The sequence below is a fragment of the Echeneis naucrates genome, chromosome 7 (genome assembly GCF_900963305.1).
Source record: "Echeneis naucrates chromosome 7, fEcheNa1.1, whole genome shotgun sequence".
Taxonomy (NCBI): domain Eukaryota; kingdom Metazoa; phylum Chordata; class Actinopteri; order Carangiformes; family Echeneidae; genus Echeneis; species Echeneis naucrates.
In genome coordinates this window covers 24,156,586-24,179,071 of record NC_042517.1, presented here as the reverse complement: position 1 = coordinate 24,179,071, position 22,486 = coordinate 24,156,586, and the positions used below count along the sequence as shown (strand labels likewise).

General features: G+C 44.2%; 2 protein-coding genes across 3 annotated transcripts; both read left to right on the top strand.

Annotated features, from left to right (window-relative positions):
• The first annotated feature begins 275 nt into the window (after window positions 1-275).
• On the top strand, window positions 276-4,197 carry dpm1 (dolichyl-phosphate mannosyltransferase subunit 1, catalytic). Its single transcript, XM_029506682.1, has 9 exons — window positions 276-447; window positions 633-732; window positions 879-912; window positions 996-1,072; window positions 1,938-1,963; window positions 2,087-2,182; window positions 2,298-2,366; window positions 2,476-2,590; window positions 3,813-4,197. The coding sequence occupies exons 1-9, from the start codon at window positions 317-319 to the stop codon at window positions 3,915-3,917; spliced, it is 753 nt and encodes a 250-aa protein (XP_029362542.1). The 5' UTR covers window positions 276-316; the 3' UTR covers window positions 3,918-4,197.
• A 1,473-nt stretch (window positions 4,198-5,670) lies between these two features.
• adnpb (activity-dependent neuroprotector homeobox b) lies at window positions 5,671-15,266 on the top strand. Of its 2 annotated transcripts, none has more exons than XM_029507289.1 (5): window positions 5,671-6,091; window positions 6,953-7,081; window positions 8,920-9,036; window positions 10,954-11,046; window positions 11,187-15,266. In XM_029507289.1, exons 3-5 carry the CDS (start codon window positions 8,929-8,931, stop codon window positions 14,202-14,204), a joined length of 3,219 nt encoding a protein of 1,072 aa, XP_029363149.1. In that variant the 5' UTR covers window positions 5,671-6,091; window positions 6,953-7,081; window positions 8,920-8,928; the 3' UTR covers window positions 14,205-15,266. The 2 variants fall into 2 exon arrangements, with proteins under 2 accessions (XP_029363149.1, XP_029363150.1); XM_029507290.1 differs by having other exon boundaries at window positions 6,432-7,081.
• The last annotated feature ends 7,220 nt before the right edge of the window (window positions 15,267-22,486 follow it).

Genomic DNA, 22,486 nt, shown 5'->3' with positions numbered 1-22,486 from the left:
AAGAGTTTAACTGATTCCTTCTTATTGGGCTACAGAGTAGAATTCACAACAGCTGGAATTGGGTGCAATTTGTACATATGCAGGATTAGTGAAATGAATTTTAATTTAATTACAATCTATAAAGTCCAGCGCGTACATGTCGTTGACCTGTGAACATGTGGCATTGTACGGTTTGGTTAAGCAGAATATCTGACCATGCTAATCGAGCGTTCGTGTCGCATGAGTCATAGCAAAATTTTATTGTGAAAATCCTAAAGCGGATGCTATGAGGCGTCTGAAAATTAGGACCTGTGGGTTTAAGGAGATTGACGTCGCGATGGCAAGCCGAAAGTCTTCTCACCCAAACCGGGATCGGGTGGACAAATATTCCGTTTTATTGCCGACCTACAACGAGAGAGAGAACCTGCCGCTGATAGTTTGGCTTCTGGTTAAATATTTCGGGGAAAGGTGAGTTCCGGAAAGCTCGCGGAGCTGCTCGGCTAGTGCTATGGTTAGCTAACATCACTGTGGTAGTGATGAGCTGTCACTCACCTGGGCTGTCTGTGGACCAAGACCTGCACGGCTGACCGTGTAGTGGAAGTTAGATCTGTGTGTGGGGGGGTTACCTGAAGTTTACTTTGCTGTACTTACAGTGGCTATAACTACGAGGTAATAGTCATTGACGACGGAAGCCCTGATGGGACCCTGGAGGTGGCAGAGCAGTTGCAAAAAATTTATGGAGAGGACAAGATAGTAAGTGAAGGGTAACTGCTCATTCTGCTATTAACTGTGTATCAGCGTTAATTATAGATACAGATGATGGTTTTGTTAAATGTTGATAACTGCTGTGATCTCAAAATCTTTATGCTCACTCTAAATCTCTCTATTCTTTGTTTCAGCTTCTACGGCCCAGAGCTAAAAAGTTAGGCCTTGGTGAGTTTCAAGTCTGTCAAAATGTATGTATTCATTAAAATAACCTTTGACAGCTATTGATGAATTCCCTCTCTCTTTGAAAGGCACTGCCTACATCCACGGCATGAGGCATGCAACAGGGAACTTCATCATCATAATGGATGCAGATCTTTCCCATCATGTGAGTGTAGTTTATTTTGTTGTGTGTGCACAGCATGTTTACCCCCATTAGGTGTCTTTGCTTCGTCTTTGTGCATGATATAAACAGATGGCCACATTTCAGAAAATGAAGCTGAAGCTTTATTTATTTATTTATAATAGTCTGATAGTTACTTTTCCTATTAAGTTATTAATCTTTTGGTTTGTACAGTGTACAATCATCAATTATGTCTTAAAATGTCTTGTTTTGTTACAATGTAAAGAAAAGCTCCTTTATTAAAATAGCTGTTGATGTATTTTATTTTGGGTGGCTTCTGACTAATTATTTGATCATCTCAGCTCATTCTGTAACTGAAATGCATTAGAGCAGCGGTCCCCAACCCCGGGCCGCGGACCGGTACTGGTCCACGGGTCACTTGGTACCGGACAACACTGAAAGAATAAGTACACTTAATAACACTTAACACTTAATATTTGTTTGTGTGGTGTATCTTATTTTGAAGGCATGTTTAAACATTACCATAGCAACCAGAGAGGGGCAGAGAGGCTGTTGCTAATGTTATGTTGTTGGCACGATGTTAAGGGAACGCTGCTAATAAAGTTGCCTATGAGTGCACAGTGGATTCACACTTTGTGTTATATTTAGAAAAGGCCACCATTTTTATGCTGGTTAGGGTTAGGGTGATCATTTTATTTTGTTGTATACACCTTAAAGGCTGGTCCATGAAAATATTGTCTGACATTAAACCAACCCTGGTGCAAAAAAGGTTGGGGACCGCTGCTTCAGAGGTAGTGTTTGGCTCTGAGTTGTGTTTACATTATTTCTGTTTTTCATTATTCAGTAAGTGATATTTAATTCCTTTTAATCTCTGCAAATTTTTCTCCAGCCCAAATTTATCCCAGAATTCATTGCGTAAGTGTTTTCATTATGTATCTTGTGATTTTATTGTTTTTCATTATATTCATTATATTTTTCATTTCATAGAAAATGAAACTGTGTGCACCCATTAAAAGACTATTTTGTTTTGTGTGCCAGAAAGCAGAAGGAGGCTAACTACGACCTGGTGTCTGGTACTCGATACCGAGGCAATGGAGGCGTGTACGGCTGGGATTTGCGCAGAAAACTCATTAGGTGACTGCAAGTCAGCAACAACTTGCAGAATTTAGTTCATCTTGTACTGAGACTGATCACAAAAGGCCAAGACTGAATCCTCATCTTTTTTCCCATCCTCATCTTTTGTTAATAGTCGGGGAGCAAACTATTTGACTCAAGTGTTGCTGAGACCTGGAGCCACAGACCTAACAGGCAGCTTCAGGCAAGTGGCGCAAGTGCTGTAAAATAAAAAATAAGCACAGACTGTTGAGTTGTACATGCATAGAGCTGTGTTTGCTCATATGTTTGCTTCTCTGTGTCTGTTGTGTCAGGCTGTACAAGAAGAAAGTGTTGGAGAGTCTGGTTGAGCACTGCGTGTCCAAAGGATATGTCTTTCAGATGGAGATGATTGTCCGTGCCAGACAGCTCAACTACACAGTTGGGGAGGTAAAGTCCTCATCCCGTCAACTCATTCATGTATTTCTGTATTGCTAAAGTGAAAAATTACAGCAAATACTTTCAACATTTAAACCCATTTTCTGCGATGTAAAAGAAATACGGGACATTGCCTGTGAGAATAACCCAGGAGGTGGTTATTAAATAGGAGTTGAATAACAGAGCTCAAGAAGGGTCCTGGAAAAGAGCTAGCATCTACATGTATGTGCAACAAAGTCCAGTTCCTCTCAATTCAACTCCCCATGGTTTTGAATAGAAGTACGCTTTTTCATTTCATCCAATACATTACACTGATTCACACTTCAAGACCAATTTACTTAGATTTATTAAGTACAACTTGAGACTGCAAAAACAAGAGAGCCTCTTTATGACTTTTACTGTATCCCAACCAAGTGTCAACCCACTGTGACGTCACCTATTGTTTTGGTGAAATTCAATTTTATATTTTATATATTTATTTTATATAAAGCCACTAGTTTGATTTTGCCAGTCTGGAATTATTTTGAACCAAAAGAAACCATATTTGGAGGAGAAGATGGAGCTAAAGAGGAGTGACGGGCGGATCTGCACTTATGTGCTTTGTATCTGATTGTCTGGCAGATCATTGTGTTTTAAATCACTTTTGGGACTTTTCTCTTTATTCCATCAAAATTAAGTGGCAGGGACACCAACAGGAAGTAGGGAGAACGAGAGAGGTGGTCAGAATCAAACACACCACAGCACACAGCAATAATGTAGCATGTGTGTGAACCACTTCACTTCATATGCATCATCCCGTATACTATATGGTCATAAATTTATTAGGAAAACATTTACTGAACTACTAAATCAAATAAGAAGTAGGGCATTTTCCCTCTGACTTCTCTTTACACTCATTGCTCCCAGATGCTCATCAGATAAGATGCAGGCTTAAAACTCTTCAGCATTGGCTTCACTTTTCAGCCCCACAGTTCAGTCCAGGTTTACAGGCCCTCTATGGTCCAAACCACATTCGACTTCATGCAGTTTATTAAAGAGCTATTCTAGGTCTAGCTTACTTTGACCCTTTAGAGTGGACTAGATTAAAAATTACACTTGAAAAACTGTTTGAAAGCTGTATTCACAGAAGTAATTTCACGGATGTCTCTGCAAATTATCAGCATTGTGAACCTGCAGTTAGGCCATGATAGATGTGCCCTCAAAACCAACACTGTCCTCTTCTTCCAAACAACAGGTGCCCATCTCCTTTGTGGATCGAGTTTACGGAGAGTCCAAACTGGGAGGAAATGAAATTGTGTCGTTTGTGAAAGGACTGCTCACTCTCTTTGCCACGACATGATCGGTGGTGTATTTACTGTGGACCTCCCACAGTTGTGTAGTTTTTGTCTTGTTGTCTTACATACTTTACTGTAGTTCAATAAGGATTATAATGAGAAAGGGAAAAAATTACTCCATTTGGCCTGTCAGGCAGCGCAACGACACCAAATGACAATGACATCTCTCTCCACCGTTACTGTCAGGATACTGAAGAAATGTAGTGTATCGCATTCCCACCATCCTCTTTAATGAATTTTAAACAAACCAGATAGTGTATCATTGTACAAAATTAAACTTTTTCTATCGTTGTCTTTTTTTCTTTTTTTTACACAGTTGCATCCTCTGGGACATTACTCATTTGTTACATTACAAGCTCCTGCTTTATTGTATGTATTGTATTTTGAAACCACAAAGAGGAGAAGAGAAAGTGGAGCTGAGGAGGACTAATGGTTGGATCTGATTGTGATTGTACAATCTGTCAATCACACAGTAGTCACACCCTCTGATGCAAACCCTCTATGTTCCCCAAAATGGGCCATCATTTTAAAATATTAACATCACGTTGTATTGAAGAAGCTGTAATCTAGGGACTAAGACCATAAACTCATTAAGAAAACATTTACTGAGCTAATAAATCAAGTGAGAATTATGGACATTTTCCCCTACACTTCAATACAGTATAACTTCTTTTTACAACCAATGGCATCACACTCTCACATACATCACATTAGATGAAATTAAAGATTGAAGGCTCTTAAGCACTGACTAAGTTCTCAGACCCAGACTCCAGGTCCATGTTTATAGACTAGTAAAATCTGAAGCAAATATGAGGGGTTGCTGATCTGCTAAACACAGGCAGGTCAGATAACACAGACCAAAGGACAGTAACTTTTTTTTTTTTTTTTTTTTTTTTTTTAACCTGCAACGATGTGCCAGAATTCTGAATACTTGATCACTTATGTCACTGAAGTCCCAGCTCATTATAGGCTCATCCAGCGCAGAATATATATATATATATATATATATATATATATATATATATATATATTCAACTTCATTCCTGACCTTGGGAATAATAGAAGTCAGGGTAAAGAAAGTCAACATCCCAGCGCAAATGCCCCGTGTGACTTGCAGTAGCCCAGAAGGTCCCTGAACACTCCAGGCATTTGTTTATCAAGCTAACTAGAGAAAATGCACCTGAAAGCATCAACATTTCTTCATCACAAAGACACGACTCAAAGAGAGTTCTTATTCTGACATGACAATAAGAAGCTAGCATCACTTTACCCATTTATAACCCCCCCTCGAGGTTTTTGTGTCTGGTTAATGATAATATATAGTATAATAAATAGCAGTGCCGCCTACTGTTGGCCTTGGGGTTATCTCTCCCTCAGCTGGGTTCTGTAGCACTTTGTACATCTGACCCTCCAGTCAGTGGGAGGGGGGGGGCACCAGATGTAGTCAGACTGCGCATGCGCATGAGGTGGAGAGACCCACTCCAGGAGGACGCCCGCTGTCGGCCGGATCCCGCCATCACTACGCCGGGTTGTTTACCCCAAAGCCCTGGACAGAAAAGCCAAAGGCTGGCCTCAGCCTCTGAAGGACGAGACAGGTACTGTTTACCACACATTTTCTTAATTGGCCAAATTGATTGGCGAACCAATCAAGAGTTTTAATGAGGCGGGCTCGCGAGGATCTCACAATGAGATTATTTATGCTAATCAAGTAGATGTCACTTCCGCCCCTTTTATTTGCGCCATTTTGGATAGGGCAGTTTCTAGGCTGGATGTGTATTGTCTGTCAGAGGAGAATGGTCCTAACGTTGTCGGCTGCAAGGCAATCCTAGGCAGACTTTGGGCAACCTATTTGAAAGAGAGGCTCGGCCACTTGCTTGTCCCAACACCGGGACATGTATCCGCTTCCTCCGCTCCGGGTAATGGAGGTTTTAATTGTCTAATGAGGTTCGGAGGATCCCAATTCCTGTTTGCCGACCAGAGGGAAGAGGACAGCCCCCGTCGGCGAGGGACAGTCGGTTTCGGAGGGTGCACCAACGGCTGGGCTCCCCCGCCAGGCTAGCTGTCACCTGAAAGGACATAAACCGGATATCGGGGGATACAGTGAAATAGTCTGGCCATCGTCTCAGTCCACCTTAGCAGACACCTTTCACTTGGACTGGTGCGCTGGATGTGAAAGCAGGTAAACTTGTCTGCCATAGCCGGTCGTGTTCCTCACAGGGGAGAGTAATCTGTTAGCTACCTGCGGTGATGCGATGGGTGGCGGTGAACTACAGCCGAGGTAACTTGGCTGTGGATAAAGCTAATGTTATGTTTGGAAGTCCTGATGTGAGGGGTGGACGTGACTTCAAGTTGAATAACTTCTCCAGTGGGTTTGTTCAGTTGAAAAACGCAGACAAATGTGCTCTTTGTGGAATTAAGGGGGGGAACGGTAACATTAGTTTGTGAATAATCCATGTTGTTGGTGCGAGTTGCTAGCTTAGCATGCTAACTTAGCGCGCTGTGTCTCCATTCTTTGTCAGCGGCAGCAGATCCCTGCCAAAGCTGCCGACCTGAATCCAGCCAGATGTTGATCAGAGACCAGACTGGCTGACACTGACGATGTCGCGACACATCTGGAGAGTTAATGTTTTTCAATACCAGTATTGAAAGTACAGCTTCATCACTGTACACAGAGTTTCCTCTTAAGGGGCACGATCCGTATTGACAACCACAGTCGGCGTGTAGTGTCATATTATAAGTTTACCTTTGAGTAAAAATAAAAATTAAAGCTTTTTTCCCAGACGATCCCGATATGACTAGGATCCAGCCAGGTGACACCGGTGCTGTGATGCACTCATACCTCGTGTTTAAGCAGGTGGAGGGGAGGGGGCGGGGGTGGTTGTCACTAGGTCAGTGCAAATGTCAGATGAATGGATGAACCATCTTCTACCATCGGTTACCTACCACCACCCCCCCCGGTACAGGTGTTCAGCCCATTGACACAACTAACCACAGTGCATTTTGAACAGCCGAAACTTTTCTGGTGTCTTTGTGAATGTAGACGTCACTAGAAGCTTCTTCCCTTGGTAAACATCTGCATCTTAAAGGAGGCGTGTAAACGGCTGCCAGAGCACAGGTTACCACGTCCCAGCGGAGGACTGGGGGAGCACAAGGAAATCAGCAGTTGAAGGTTTGTAGGCCTCTTGTTTTTTCTTCTTCACTCCACAGTCGAATGGGGAAACCTGTTTTCTGCCAGCAGCCCTCAGCAGAGCAGAGCAGCCGACTATCGCCTCTACTCCCTCTCCTCCTTCTCTCCCTCCCTTTCCTCCTGCTCTGCCTCTCCTTGGCTTATTTCTGTCTCTTTTTCTTCCTCCAAACCCCCCTCCCCTGCGTCCACAGCCATCGCCCCCTCCTTCTCTCACCCTTCTTCCATTTTCTCCCCCCAGCCTCTTCCCCTCCTTTCCTCCCTCCCTCACTCACTCACTCACTCACCCACCCACCCACCCTCCCCTGAGCCTGTCTGTCCGACCTCCCTGCCCCCCCCCTCCACTTCCGTCGCTCACACTGTCCTCTCTCCTTTCCTCTCATCTCTCCCCTAGCACTCCTTCTACCCTCGCTTGCTCATTGCTCCCCCTCCCCTTCCTCTCTCTCTTTTTCTTTCTCTTCCTTTCCTCTGAGCTCTCTCTTCCTTCTCCAGACCCCCCTGCCCCCCCCCTCCCCCCTCACACTCCCCCCTCACACTCTTCCCCTCTTCATGCTCTCTCTCTCTCTGTCTCACTCCCGCTTGTTCTGTCCCTCCCATCCTCCCCTCCTCTCCCCTCCCTTCCCCTCCCCCTCCACTGCAGACATATTGTAGAGGCTGCTGCTGACTCAATAGGAGGCGCCATTCTGTGATGGTATTGCGAGGCAGGGAGAAAAGGGGGCAGGCAGAGCATAGGGAAGCTTACATAATAGAACTCCTCTGTAGCGCCATCTAGAAGTAATGGGTGGAGAATGTGATGGAGGGGAAGTGAGACAAGGGGCAGGCAGCCAGGGTAGGTTTCCCAGTACAAGACAGACAGCATGGTTGACAGTGGGACAGACAGGAGGGTTGACTTTGGTCCTCTGGGCCCATTACTAGACCAACAGTTGAAACAAGCAAACAGAGAGACAAATGCAGCCCCCCGGCCCCCCCTCTTCTGTTTTTGATTTCTAGAAGGTAAATAAGCTGAGCTATTCACAGGAACTGTCTGGGTCAGTGTTGCCTGTTGTAATTGAGCTTACTCGGTGTCATAATGCATTACTGACCTTTGACCCCCTCCTTCTACATCTAATTCTGATTTGAATAGACATGTTTAGCTGCAGACAGTGAATTAAATGGGTCTTACTTCCTCTGGTTAAAGGGGACTAATAATAAAATAATTGATATTGAAAATCGCACATAATGAATAAATGGCTCAGGGTCACAGTCGGGGTTTGACTGTTTTTGTATTGGCCCAAATTGGTCTGTCTAGTTTAAAAAGACAGCTTTACGTGGTGAAAGTGAAACGTGATCATTAAGTCATTAGCTGCTTAGAAAAATTTGTTAACAAAAATTGAGGTAGTTATCGTGTAAACGGGGCATTGTCTTGTGACTTTGTAGCAAGAGTTTTCTTGATGGCGATAAGTTTGCTTGCTTAAACTCTGGATCAAGGGTTTGCTAACAGAAAACTTTTAAAATGTCACAGAAGGAAAGGTGCAAATGATATATAATTCTGCTGACCTCCACACTGTCGTGGTCTGCTGGGATACTGTGATCATTGTGAAATGTTGTGATTCTCCTGTCAACACAGTGGGGAGGGAGCGACGTTGGGCAAAACAATGCAGGGTGATCCGGCAAACTTGCACCAGGCTCCTGCTTTTGCTGCAAAGTAATTGCAATTCTTTGAGCTTTTCTACTGTCTTTCTCAAAGAACTCTACATTCTATGACCCGGGGTTCAGCTCTCAGGTTCCCATCCTAATCTCACCTACAAGTGTTGATCAGTGCTTTGTGTGTCTTTTCTGTCCAGGTGGGCAGAATGTTCCAGCTCCCTGTCAATAACCTTGGCAGTTTGCGGAAAGCAAGGAAAAATGTCAAGAAGGTTCTGGGAGACATCGGCTTGGAGTTTTGTAGAGATCACCTAGAGGTGGGTCTGCCCACACTGTGGTATTTTTACAATGACAACACACTCTCCTGCACCTTTTGGATAAATCTATGCCTGAATTTCTTTGACCATCTTCAAGAATGTTCCCAGCTTCATTTTAATCTTTCTTTGAAGTTTCAGGATGGTTCTTCTGGGGGTCTATGCAGCACCACTGTAAATACTAGCGATATGTATGGCTTTAATGATGAGTTCCGCTTATGAGTTCAGGCAGTTTTTCTGTTTGGTTCGCTGCAGGAAATGAGCGTTAACAGTGGGGTGCCAGTTGCTGCTTCATCAATGTAGATAATGCATGATAAGAATCTATGAGTTGGAATTTCAATGCAAAACATTATATGCTCATCATCATTGACACCATGTCCTCATTCTGTTATGTCTCACTTAATAGATGAGAGGCTGCTGGTGCTCTGAGCTATAGTGTTAGCTTTTAGCATCCTCACAGCTATTGTCCGATTGCATGCATTTAAAAACTGCTGATATTTTGGTCTAATTTTCAGATGTCAAGGTTTGACATCTGTCCATCTTTTGGTTTTACATGGATTTATAAAACTTTAATCGATTACTCATCTCCAATCGATCCAATATATTATTCAATTTTATTTTTTTGTTTTGTTTCCTAACTTTCACTGCTGGTTCTGCTGTTATGTTTCACACGGACACTTATTGTGATGCACATGATGCTAGGATCATCACAAACAACATGGAGTGAAGTTGAGAAGAGACAACAAAAAGGCAGAAAATGTCTAAAGTGTGGGAACACTTTAAAATGGGGGGGGAAAGTACAGTGCATCAACTGTTGTTGCAGAGCTCGGACAGCACAACTTCAATGATGCAGCATTTACAGGGGAAAAAAACCCAGTCTGCATTACTCCTATATAGATATTTTTATGTATACTTTTACACTGTTATTTCTATATAGATATTTATTATATTTCGTTTTACATTTATACTTTTTGTGGTTGTTTCGGTTGGTTTTGGAATAAAGGACAAGTTGTTTGTCATATTCAGACATGTCTTTTTCGTATTTTTACTTTTTTTTTTTTTTTTTTGTTGGGGGGTTGGTACTATTCAAGAAGAAAACAGATATATTAATCAGTTACCCAAATAATCAATAGCTGCAGCTCTACTCTAAATATAATTAGTGGTTAATCAGTCTTGGTCCACATGTGGTTGGGGCTAAATCCTGGTTTTGATTTGTGTGTTGACGTGGCCCAGTTTATTCGGTGTAGCTGTGTATATGTCCCATGGCCTGACATGCAATTCCCCAGAAACATGAGTACATATTGCTGCAAGGTTGACTATAACAACTTTATCTGGTCTCCTTGGTAACATGTTTGGTTTGTCAGTTGCAAGTTAAGTTCAGAAAACTTACCATCCTTTTGTCTCAGTCAGGCCAATAGATGGACTCACCCTTTCCTCCAAAGTTTGCCATATTCCCACGTTGCTGCAATTAAGGTGATTGTAGCAATCTTCAACATTTGTCCAATTCCAACTCCCGCATGATCCACTTAGCATCCCTGTGCTACTCTGTGTGAAGCACACACACAGTTGGGACCCGCAGCCAACTAGTGATTTGGCTAGTTACTGTAGAGCGACATGGACGCACCAGTGTACAAGTATAAATGCCCACATCAACGTAGGCCACTTGTGTGGGCTGCAGCGTAGGTTCTGCACTGAAGTATAAACCAGGCAGTTCCACGCAGTGGAACAAAAAGTAGAGAAGGGAACCTCTGCTGTAAATGACAACACACTGAAGAGCCTCGCACTGAGCAGGAATGAAACAAGTGAACATAAATTATGAGTGTAAAGGCCATCAGTCACTGCTTGGTGAATGTAAATAAACAGATGGATTGTGCATTTGTTTCATCGTCAAGTATTAATTTTCATCTCCTTGTCATTTAGGACTATAAAGACTTTACTCCTCCTGAGGTATACATCAAGCACACTACCTGGGAAGATGTGTGCATGTGGGAACCCTCGCATACAAAAGTACAGGTGTGTAGCGCACACAAAAATATCCTGGTTCTTTGAAGCTGCTGTTTTTAATTATTTGTTCTAACTGCACCAAGAAAAAGAACATGAGATTAAATACATTTGTTTAAAATCTTATTTTTTCCCCACCCCTTTGTCTCCAGGACTACAGATCAAAGCCTTTCTGCTGCTCTGGCTGCCTCTTTTCGTCCAAGTACTTCTCTGCATATAAGAGCCACTTTCGCAACGTCCACAGTGAGGACTTTGAGAACAACATTCTGCTCAACTGCCCCTACTGCACTTACAATGGCAACAAAAAGACTCTGGAAACACACATCAAACTTTTCCACATGCCCAACAACACTGTGCGACAGGGTCCCAGCGGACTTGTGGCAGGGGCTGGTGGGCTCATGATGAAGGATGGGGTTCTGAAGAGGGCGGGGGACAGCATGGAGCAAGCTGTCTACTACTGCAAGAAGTGCACCTATAGGGACCCTTTATACAATGTAGTGCGAAAGCACATCTACCGGGAACACTTCCAGCAAGTTGCCCAGCCCTACATCGTGAAACCGGGAGAGAAGACTCACACTCAGAATGGCGGCACAGGGAATACAGAGAGCCACAGTGCAAACAGTGTGAACAGCAACCAAATTCATTGCAAGAAGTGTCTGTTTGTTCCAAGGACCTATGAGGCACTAGTTCAACATGTCATCGAGGATCACGAGAGGATCGGCTACCAGGTCACCGCTATGATTGGGCACACCAGTGTGATAGTCCCCCGTCCCAAACCAATTGTCATGATCCCCCCTAAATCCCAAGGAGACAAGACCATCATTGGGATGGGCCCTAAAGGTGCCGTCATGGCCACTACCAGATCTCCTGGCTCACAGCATGCGGGTCGGGTACTGATTTCATCAAAGACAGGCTTCAACTCTCACAGTCTTCTATCTGGGATGAAACATGATGCGATAGGATTAAAAACTGGGGTCTCCCAATCCTTCTCTGTTGGCGGCCAGCAAGTCAGGGTTACTTTACCTGGGAACGCCCAGGTGTCGGTGCCCCAGCAGTCACATGCAGCGAAGCAGCTTATTTCTGGTGGCAGCCTGCGAAGTCCAGTTATGGTCAATGCCTCTTCCTCGCTCAAATCCAACCCTCTGGGCTCACGTGTTCAGGCAGCAGCTACAACTGTAGCATCTGTCACGGCCAAGAAGGGTGGTTCCTCGGTCCTTGGCACGTCCTACACCCAGAAATGGAAAATCTGCACCATTTGCAATGAACTCTTCCCAGAAAATGTGTACAGTTCTCATTTCGAGAAAGAGCACAAGGCGGAGAAGGTGCCTGCTGTTGCCAACTATATCATGAAAATCCACAACTTCACCAGCAAGTGTCTCTACTGTAACCGCTATCTCCCCAGTGACACACTGCTGAACCACATGTTGATCCACGGCCTGTCTTGCCCACACTGCCGTGCAACCTTTAATGATGTTGAGAAGATGGTGGCCCACATGCGGCTGTCACACCCAGATGAGAGTGTAGGCCCACGCACAGACTCCCCCTTGACATTTGACCTCACTCTGCAGCAGGGCAATCCCAAGAATGTTCAGTTGATCGTCACAACATACAACATGAGAGACGCCCCAGAGGAATCGGTGGCATTTCATGCTCAAAACAACAACACCTCTGTGTCATCAGCGTTGTCTGCCTCCCTAATATCCAGCAAGAGGTTAATGCCTCAGCACCCACCCAAAACGCCATCAGTGGCTGCTGACAGTGCACCGACCAAGAGTGCCCCACAAGCATCTGTGCCCTATAAGAGGGATGTGGGCAAGACACTATGTCCTCTGTGCTTCTCTATTCTTAAGGGTCCGATATCAGACTCACTGGCTCATCACCTGCGAGAGAGGCACCAGGTGATTCAGACTGTCCATCCTGTAGAAAAGAAACTGACGTACAAATGCATCCACTGCTTGGGGGTTTATACTAGTAACATGACTGCCTCCACCATCACTTTACACTTAGTGCACTGTCGAGGGATAGGGAAATCCCAGAACGGACAGGACAGCCGGGTGGCTCATTCCTCTCGGGTCAGTCTGACCCAGAGCAGCACCCTCAAACGAGCCAGCTTTGATAGTTCAGACACTAGTGCACCAAAACGAAGGAGACCTGGCCCACCTGGGGAAAGGGCTCATCCACGAGATAGCAACGGTCCGTCTACATTTGTTGAAGATCCTGATGAACTTGTTGTTCTGGCTCTAGACCCAAAAGGACATGAAAATGAGTCTTATGAGTCCAGGAAGGCATTTCTAACACAGTATTTCAACAAAGCACCATACCCCACACAGCGTGAGGTGGAGAAGCTGGCAGCCAGTTTGTGGCTGTGGAAGTCAGACATCTCCAACCACTTTGTCAACAGACGCAGAAAATGTGTACAAGAATGTGAAACCCAAAATGCAAGTGTGCTTCTTGGGTTCAGTATGCACGAGCTCAGCAAAGTGAGTCATGAGCTGGCATTTTCCCAGGATGGCAACTATGAGGGCCGACCCTGCAAGAGGCGGACGTCCAGGAAGCGTAAGGGAGTGTCAGAGCAAGCCCTACAGAGACACCAAGAGCTTGTAGCTGCTAATGGTGGTGGGGCCCCACCAGCTAAGGGAAGACCAGTAGGGACCGCTGAAGAGTCTAAAGCAACACTTTCCGCCCTCAGACCCAATAATGCCAGCATAGACCAAACCAAGACAATCAACTGCACCTTAGCACAGAAAATGCCTCTAGAGCTCTATGAGCCCATTGCCATTGACTCTGATAGTGATGAGGAAGAGCAGCACAAAGATAATAAGGAACTAGAGGGAGAAGTACATCGCCATGGTAACAAACAGCTTATTGGAGCTAAGGAGAAAATGGAGCAGGGGACAGAGTCCAAGATTGTTTCAGATCTGGATGACTTGTCGGAGGACGACGACGATGACGATGAGGACGACGACGATGATGACGACGACGATGATGAGGAGGAGGAGGAGGAGGAATATGAAGGGGCACACGTGGAGAACGGCTTCAGACCCACAGAAGGCTCAGAGAGACAGACTGCTAAGGGGAGAGACACTCTGCCTATCATTATCCCCAAGTTTGTACCATCATCGGCAAGAAGCCGGAGAGATGGGGCCCAGCTGGGCAAACAGCAGGTCTGACTGCAGGAATCAGAACCAGTCCTCTGTCAGAGACACTTTAGGTTTGATCCTCGCCAACAAATCTGCCTCGCAAAAATTGAAGGACACTGCCGTGTTACATTGGGCATCTAGGAGGGAGGGAAGCAGGTGAGGTCTCTGTGAGTGAAAACTAAAACAAGCCATTCAAAGACATTAAAAGGCAGGAGTCGATGCACAGCTAGGACTGATTTCAAGATTTGTGAACAAAGTTTTAATGTTTCCTCCCCCACCCCACCCCCTCTGAGTGCGAGAGGGGGAGGCACAAAGACAAGTGAAGTTACACCAAACAAGTAGAAAGTTTTCTGCCTTCTATATTCTTTATTAAATGGAGGATTTATTAACATTGAGTTAGCCACTGAACTTGTTAGTGTGGCTGAAAACATTGAGTTGTGAGGTAAAGCTTTCAGGCCGACCAGATAATCCATTGTTTTTCATGTAGTTATACCGACATAGGTAGTGTAAATTTGTACAGTCTTTTAGACATGTTTGGACAGATGTTACCGTACATGTACCATTAAATATTTGCTATTACCTGTGTGTAAGGTAGCCTCATATGTTCTATATTGATATGCTTAACGATAGGTGTTGCTCTGGTGGCTGGTATTTTTCTTGTATGTTTAAATTTATTTTTAACAGATCTGCTCATTTTCTTTCTTTTTTTGCAAAATAATATATCTATATACATATATATATCTATATATATATGAAAGAACTGAATTGATTTGTTTTTTCTTTGATTTGATTTTATTATTTTATTTTGATTTTTTTTTTTTTTTTTTCCCACTATTGTGAGAATATCATCTACTTCCAGCCTTGTGCTCATTAGTCTAAACTCTACTTTCTATTTTCAGTTTTAACTTTATGGTTATTTTCCCCACAAAACTGGACTGTAACCACCGTAAGAGAAAGCATTATTTTATTTTATTTTATTTTATTTCGGACAGTTGTCTTTAGTATGTGTTTTTTGAATTGTGTGTACTTGTTTTTCAGTTTTCATTTTTCACTTAAGCATTTATGAACAATAAAGTGCTGTAATTGTGCTTCTCACAATTAATGACCATGTGTTTTGTCTTTTCTTATTTCTTTTCTTTTTTTTGGTTGGTCGGGGGGGTCGGGATTGTGCAACAGAAGTTGGTTCTGGATAACCCATCCAGTCATTATAAGACTTGTCTGTACAGGGTCACACCATTCAACATAAACACCCAAGGGTTCAAATGCAGAACCTTGTTGCTGTGCAACACACAGTGGTTGATATATTTAGAAGTTTGAAAATCTATTTGTCCTTAAACCTGTTTGTGAATGCTGCAACATGTTTTTCAGTTCAGGTTAGCAGTCTTCTGGTTGATGGTGCAAAGTGCTTGCCATAGTTAAATACTGTGGTGCAGTGGAGCTCACCCCCCTCCCCACCACCCTCTATTGCAAAATGTTCCTCACAGCTGACACATGTTGCTCAATCAGAAAACTAGCTCAGCACCTCCAGACTGAGCTCTGTTTGATTCTGTTAGCTGGCTGCAGCCAGGGGGACAGGGAGCCTACATGGCTGTGTGCAAAGCCAAAAAGTTGCATTTGGTGGTTAGTGGTGCTGTTTTGACATCAAAGTGTCCCCCACCCCCAATGAGCACTTATGTCGGAAGTGTCCTGATGCCACAAGACTTCACAGGATGGAGTTATTTCTACAGTTGTGTAAAATTCTAAATTAGTTGCATGTGACAGGAGAGTAAATCATCAGGACGCATTTCTGTGGCCTATTGTGATCATGTAATCAGTTTCTTAGCGAAAGTAACTGAAACAGCAGGCATGCTAACAGGTAACCTGACCTGACTGATGTGCTTGTCTGTGTTTTGTTGAGAACCACAGCAGCAGCATCTGAATCAGCTGTAGCTGCATATTGGTTTATGCAGCTACAATGGTTTGGTTGACCTGTGAAAACAGTTGCAGCAGTCTACGCCGGAAGAAGCCATAAATATTTTTCTTTGTAAGTCTTTCTTAGACATCAGGTCTCTGACAGGAGTTGTGTTTTTGAGATGTCAAAACACAGATAAAGTTGTAACTTTAGGCCTCTGAAACTAACATCCTCATCATTTAAGACCAAGATCTTTAACATGGGTTGAAGTCTTAAATGTGCTGGTCAAAACTTGCTTTAATATATAGAAACACAGACACACACTCACCGACCACTTTATTAGGTACACCTGTTTATTTGCTTGTTAACACAAATAGCTCATCAGCCAATCACATGGCCACAAATCAATGCATTTAGGCACGTAGACATGGTCAAGACAATTTGCTGAAGTTCAAACCGGGCGTCAGAATTTGGAAGAAAGGGGATTTAAGTGACTTTGAACGTGGCATGGTTGGTGGTGCCAGACGGGATGGTCTGAGTATTTCAGAAACTGCTGATCTACAGAGATTTTCCCCCATAACCATATCTTGGGTTTACACAGAATGGTCTGAAAAAGAGACAATATCCAGTGAGCAGCAGTTGTGTGGACAAAAATGCCTTGTTATTGTGAGAGGTTCGAGATGATTGAAAGGCAACAGTAACTCAAATAACTACTTGTTGAAACCAAAGAATGCAGGATACATACATCTCTGAAACGCACAACGCGTCGAACCTTGAAGGAGATTCGGCTACAGCAGCAGAAGACCACACCGGGTGCCACTCCTGTCAGATAAGAACAGGGCTAGGGTTAGGCTAGGGTGAGGGTGAGGCTACAGTTCACACAACTCACCAAAATTGGACAGTAGAAGATTGAAAAAAATATTGCCTGTTCTGACGAGTCTCGATTTCGGCTGCAACATTCAGATGGCAGGGTCAGAATTTGGCAGAAACAACGTGAATATCAACGGTTCAGGCTGGTGGTGGTGGTGGTGTAATGGTGTGGGGGATCTTTTCTTGGCACACTTTGGGCACCTTAGTACCAACTGAGAATTGTTTAAACACCGCAGCCTACCTGAGTGTTGTAGCTGACCATGTCCATCCCTTTATGACCACAGTGTGCCCATATTCTGATGGATACTTCCAGCAGGATAATGCACCATGTACTCCGATGGCCTCCACAGTCACCAGATCTCAGTCCAATAGAGGACCTTTGGGATGTGGTGGAATGGGAGACTTGCATCATAAATGTGCAGTGGACAAATCTGCAGCAACTGTATAATGCTATCATGTCAATATGGACCAAAATCTCTGAGGAATGTTTCCAACACCTTGTTGAAAGTATGCCACAAAGAATTAAGGCAATTCTGAAGGCAGAAGTGGGTCCAACCTTTTACTAGCAAGATGTACCTAATAAAGTGGCCGGTGAGTGTATATCTTCCCATATTTTTCATAACAGACATAGACCTTTATTCTTCAGATGTGAAGTTAATCTTTGTCACACAGCAGTTGTTTCTCCAAGTCGCCAAAAATAGTTGCAGGAATAACCAGCATTGCTTGGTAACCAACATTAAATTGCCCAAAAAAATAAAAGTGGTATGATGTCTCCTGGGTAATCCTGCGAAGACTCAGCCTTCACTGGCAGGTGAAGCTTCATCAGTGTGTTATAAACAGTAAAACCTACAGATCAGGGAGATCATGATGTCATTGTTATGATGGTAGATGGGTTTGAATGAAATGTGACTTTGAGTGTCTATCCTCGAAATACAGTACCTGTTTCCCTGTCCATATATACATATAGACAGAGACAGCGATGGAGCTTTGTTTACATGTCTTTGTTTCCAGATGTTGTAAGGAAGCATGAAAAAGAATGTATGGTATGTTTTGTCCAAAAGCTGCATTCGGTCCCTTTGTGTTCTGGTGTTTAACCCTGATGCCAAATAGACCGTCTGCATGTTAGCTGAACGATACATTATTAACCCTTTGCTGAGGTGCACCACTGGATGTAAGGTGACTCTCCCAGACCAGGAATCAGTCAGTTCTGACTGAGTTACACCCAGTGAATCACCCTGTTCTATCAGCCCAAGTAAACTGAGTGAGGTTGATATGAACATTCACTATGTATATTTTTATCTCCAAGTATTTTATCAAAATCCCATCTTTCGCCGCCCAGGGATGAGAAATCTAAAATGGAGGGAAATTACCCCAGTGCAATAGGGAGAGAGAGAGAGAGAGAAAGAGAGAGGCAATACGCTCCTTGGCTGGCTAGTCAGTGTTGCTATGCTGTTGAAAGGAGCAAGGGAGAGGGAGGAAGGAAAGGATGGAGGGAGGGAGGGAAGGAGTGGTGGGGGAGGCTGAGGGAGAGTGAGAAAGAGAGGCCTGGCAGACTGTGGGGGAGGCGGAGGCCTCATCTGCAGTGCTGTGTGCAGAAGGAGCGCTTAACAGCCCGTTCAAAGGGGGGAAGGGGAGGGGAGAGAAGGGGGAGAGAGGGAGGCAAAGGGAAGGGCTGGGGAGAGGCACTGGGGGGAGGGGAGGAGAGGAAAAGGAGTTGCAGAGGAAAGGGAGCACGAAGGAGGAGAAGTAAAGCGGAGGGAGAGGAAGGTGGAGGAGATGAAGGTGGTAAGGTAGTAAGAGGGGAGGAAGTGGTTGGGGCAGATGGGGGGGGGGGTGTAGTGAGAAGGAGGAGGCAAAGAGGAGAAAAGGAGGAGGGAGAGGAGGATTTGGGGGGAGGGGAGGTGATGGTTTAGAGATGGCGCCCCCTGTTGCTGGAGGAGAGAGATGGAGAGGCTTGTGTGTGTGTGTGTGTGTGTGTGCCAGACACAAAGAGGTGCAGCAGGCTTCAGGGACAAAACAGCCCCTTTACAGGTAGGTAATGAGTGGAACTAGACACAGGTCAGTTTAGGATTTGCCCCCCACCTTACCTGCAGCCTTCGCTCACCTGAGCTGAGATGACCAGGGAGGACAGGGAAGAAAGAAGGAGAAGTACTATGTGGTGGTGGGATGGCAGATTATAAAATAATACCGTCTGTGGTAGCGCCCTCTATAGGAGGCTAACAGGAGCCAGTGGGCCAAAGGGGCAAAAGATAAATAATGTGTGTGCAAGTGTGGGCATTTTTTTGTCCGTTCGTGTCTTTGTGTGGAGGTCAAGGTTTCATCTTGTTCCTCACATCTTCTGAAAATTGCAAATCAGTAGAGGTCATCAAGATAGATCGGGGGTGCCACACAAATGGGACAACAGCATTAGCACAGAGACAGAGAGTCAGAGATGGAGTGGAGGTGATGGAGGGAGTGGGCGAGTGTGCGCATGGAGGGTGGGGGGGCGCTAAAGAAAGGTCTTGCAGACTCCATGGGGAGACAAGAGGCCTCTTCTACACTGCTGGGCAATGGAGAACGTGATGATGGGAGGGCTGGTGTGAATGGGTGGATGGGGGGGGCATAGACTCAGCAGAGGGATGGGACTGAGGGGGGTAGTGTGACAAAAGCGGGGGGGGGGGGGGGGGGGGGGGGGGGGGGGGGCAGAAAGAGATGGTTACAAGCCTATCCCACCACCAGCGCCTCCTGCAGTCAGAACAGTGTGTTGCAAACACACACACACAGTAGAAATGATTCATGGAAAGAATATGGTAGAAATTTATCATTCAGCAGACAATATGGACAGAGAAGAAGGGGGGGGGGGAGGTGATTCTTAAAAAAAAAAATCAGCTGGGGTGGGGAGTGGGACAAGGAGAAAGCAGGGGAATAAATGGGAGATAGAAAAGCAAGCGAAGATGACACAAGTCATCAAAGAGATGACAAGAAACCAGGCTCCTGCCACTCTGGAGGACATTCATGCTCTTCCACTACTGTAGAGTGGCCTGAGTGCACCGTGGTAGCATCCACTTGTGTCAGCACAGAGGAACAGGTAACTGGATTGATTACTCAGACAATCTGAGTGGAGAGAGAGCAACTTTGATTAAACTCATAGAAAATCAAGACATTTCAGACAGTTCTACATCCAGGGAATCCAAATGAAGTAGGATGGCTGAGAAGCTTGCGCAAACCTTTGACCCCTAAGTAAAAGGTCAGGCGCACACTGTGTGGTTATGGGCCGATTGTTTTTAAGCACACTTACAATCCAGTGGTAGACTTTAAAAAAGCAAAATATCATCAAGATAAAATCACAGGAACAAAAAGACAAAAATTTGGAAAAGTTCAATCATGTGGTGAGCCTTTACAAAGATGAAGCCGGATTACGGTGGATATTTTGAACTCTGCACTGTTAACAGAACCAGCTGCAGCAGATCAGGGCAAACAGTGGGAGTGTGTCTTCACTTTAACAAAGTAACAAAGTAACAGCCAACACATGCTGCAAATAGGCTACAATTTGCCAGTCAAAATGTGAATCAAACTTTCCAGGGTGCTGCATGAATAGGTTCGCAGAAACTCAGCTGGTGACATCATCATCATTATCATCATCAGCGTCGTCATCTTTCTGGAGCGGGAGAGAGACCGAGAGAAAAAGCGAAGACTGAGGACTTTCTCTGCAGTGGTGGGTGGACTAAAGAAGAAGGATGGACTGAGGAGGTGTGTGTGTGTGTTTTTGTGCATGTATTTGTGCCTGTGTGTGATGATGAGGCAGCTGCTGGCGCCCCTTGTAGGTGGAAAGATGTCTGCTGCAGCGCAGTGCACATATCATGGGAAGGGAGGGGGAGTGTGAGGCTCTGGTGAGAGATAAAAGGTGTTCAGTTACAGTACAGATACACTGATTTCTTGGCCTGACATCTGGGAGGTCAATGCTACAGATACGATATCTAAACTTTTATTCTGAAAGGAAATGTTTCATTTCCTGTTGCTCACAAGCAGGTGGAGTTGATAGCACGAACAACTCTGGTCAGTGTCCTGAACACCATCATGTCAGCTGGACATTTGCTTGCAATGCATCAGTCTCCTCAGTCACCACATAACCCTGTTGCTATAAAAATACTTATTTTAGTCCAAAATAAATGAAGTTGTTCTTTATGGGCTTTATGGGTGGTGGCCTGTTGCTGTTTGAGCCAGAAATTTATAGAGGAGGCGGAAATAAAAAATCTGTATTGAAAAGGGAATCTTTGTTGAGGTCATGTGGAGAAATATTCATTCATCTTCTACCACGCATCCATTTCTGGGTCGCCTGGGGTTCTGGAGCCAATCCCAGCTCACACAGGGTGAGGGGCGGGGTACACCCTGGGCAGGTCACCAGTCCATCGCAGGGCCAACACACAGAGACACACAGAGACCAACAACCACTCACACTCAGACATACGGACACTTTAGAGTCAGCAGTTAACCCAAACATGATGTCTTTGGATGGTAGCATGCAGGCAAACTCCATATAGAAAGGCCCCAGGCCTGGGATCAGAACCCATGACCTTCTCATTGGGAAGTAACAGCGCCAACGAGGAGCCCCGAAACAGTTCTTGCATGCTTGTTACCCATCATCCTGGATATTTTGTTGAATTAAGTGGCTTCCATAGTTTGGTGTAGTCTTGCTAAATCTTGTGATAGAATTCCTTGTAATTCCTTTTTATTGCAAAGGCTATTCACTGATTGTCATCTATTTGATTACCTTGCCAGGTTTAGCGTTGGTTATGTAAACTGTGATTTTCTTCATGGTTTGGATACTTTGCTTGCAGATGAACACTTTGTACACAACCTTGAGTTTTCATTCTTTTTGGACAAAACTATTTAGTTGTTCAGAGAAATTGCTGGCAAAGATATTTGTTTTAAATTCACAGTTGACATTCTGCTTTTAGTTCCACAATTTCTTTTCATTTTGACTTCACATATTTTGTGCTTGTATTTCACAGTTTGTTTCTCAATTACACTGTTGTATTTTATCCATGATATTTGCTGCATTGCCCATTAAGTTGTGCTTTGCATATAAAGTTATATTATCATTATGTACCAAGTAGAAAGTGGTATAGCTATAGTTGGACTGCTGTTGAAAAGCCTGTTGCTGAATAAATACACTTACACTAACGAAAGATGCTACACTGTAAATGAGTCCCTGGGCACTGATGTACTCCACAAAAAAGTTACATTTTCTCCTTCGTTGAATGCTGGAAAAGTCCGGGCAAGAACCCTTCATATGCATTTATTTTTATTTATATTATGAGTCTCATTCTCGGATTTTATTTACCGTTAAATGCATATGGCTATTATACATTGTTCATGCTCACAAATGTAGACTGTCCCAGAGTAGAAATCCCTTTATAACCCTGTTTTAGTTTTCTGCACTTAAGTATGCTCCCTCTAATTATTATAATTCCATTATCTATTTATTTACCTTCTTTTGACCAAATGGAACAAAGTAATTCATTTTGATATACACTGAACTGATTTTTACAAGAATCGGTGCTTTATGATG

Excerpts from the sequence above, each read along its gene's own strand:
- adnpb (XM_029507289.1), top strand. The coding sequence starts at position 8,929 with ATGTTCCAGCTCCCTGTCAATAACCTTGGCAGTTTGCGGAAAGCAAGG. Across the intron at positions 9,037-10,953 it reads TTTGTAGAGATCACCTAGAG|GACTATAAAGACTTTACTCC; the intron begins GTGGGTCTGCCC and ends CTTGTCATTTAG. Across the intron at positions 11,047-11,186 it reads CCTCGCATACAAAAGTACAG|GACTACAGATCAAAGCCTTT; the intron begins GTGTGTAGCGCA and ends CTTTGTCTCCAG.
- dpm1 (XM_029506682.1), top strand. The coding sequence starts at position 317 with ATGGCAAGCCGAAAGTCTTCTCACCCAAACCGGGATCGGGTGGACAAA. Across the intron at positions 448-632 it reads GTTAAATATTTCGGGGAAAG|TGGCTATAACTACGAGGTAA; the intron begins GTGAGTTCCGGA and ends CTGTACTTACAG. Across the intron at positions 2,183-2,297 it reads TTGCGCAGAAAACTCATTAG|TCGGGGAGCAAACTATTTGA; the intron begins GTGACTGCAAGT and ends TTTTGTTAATAG.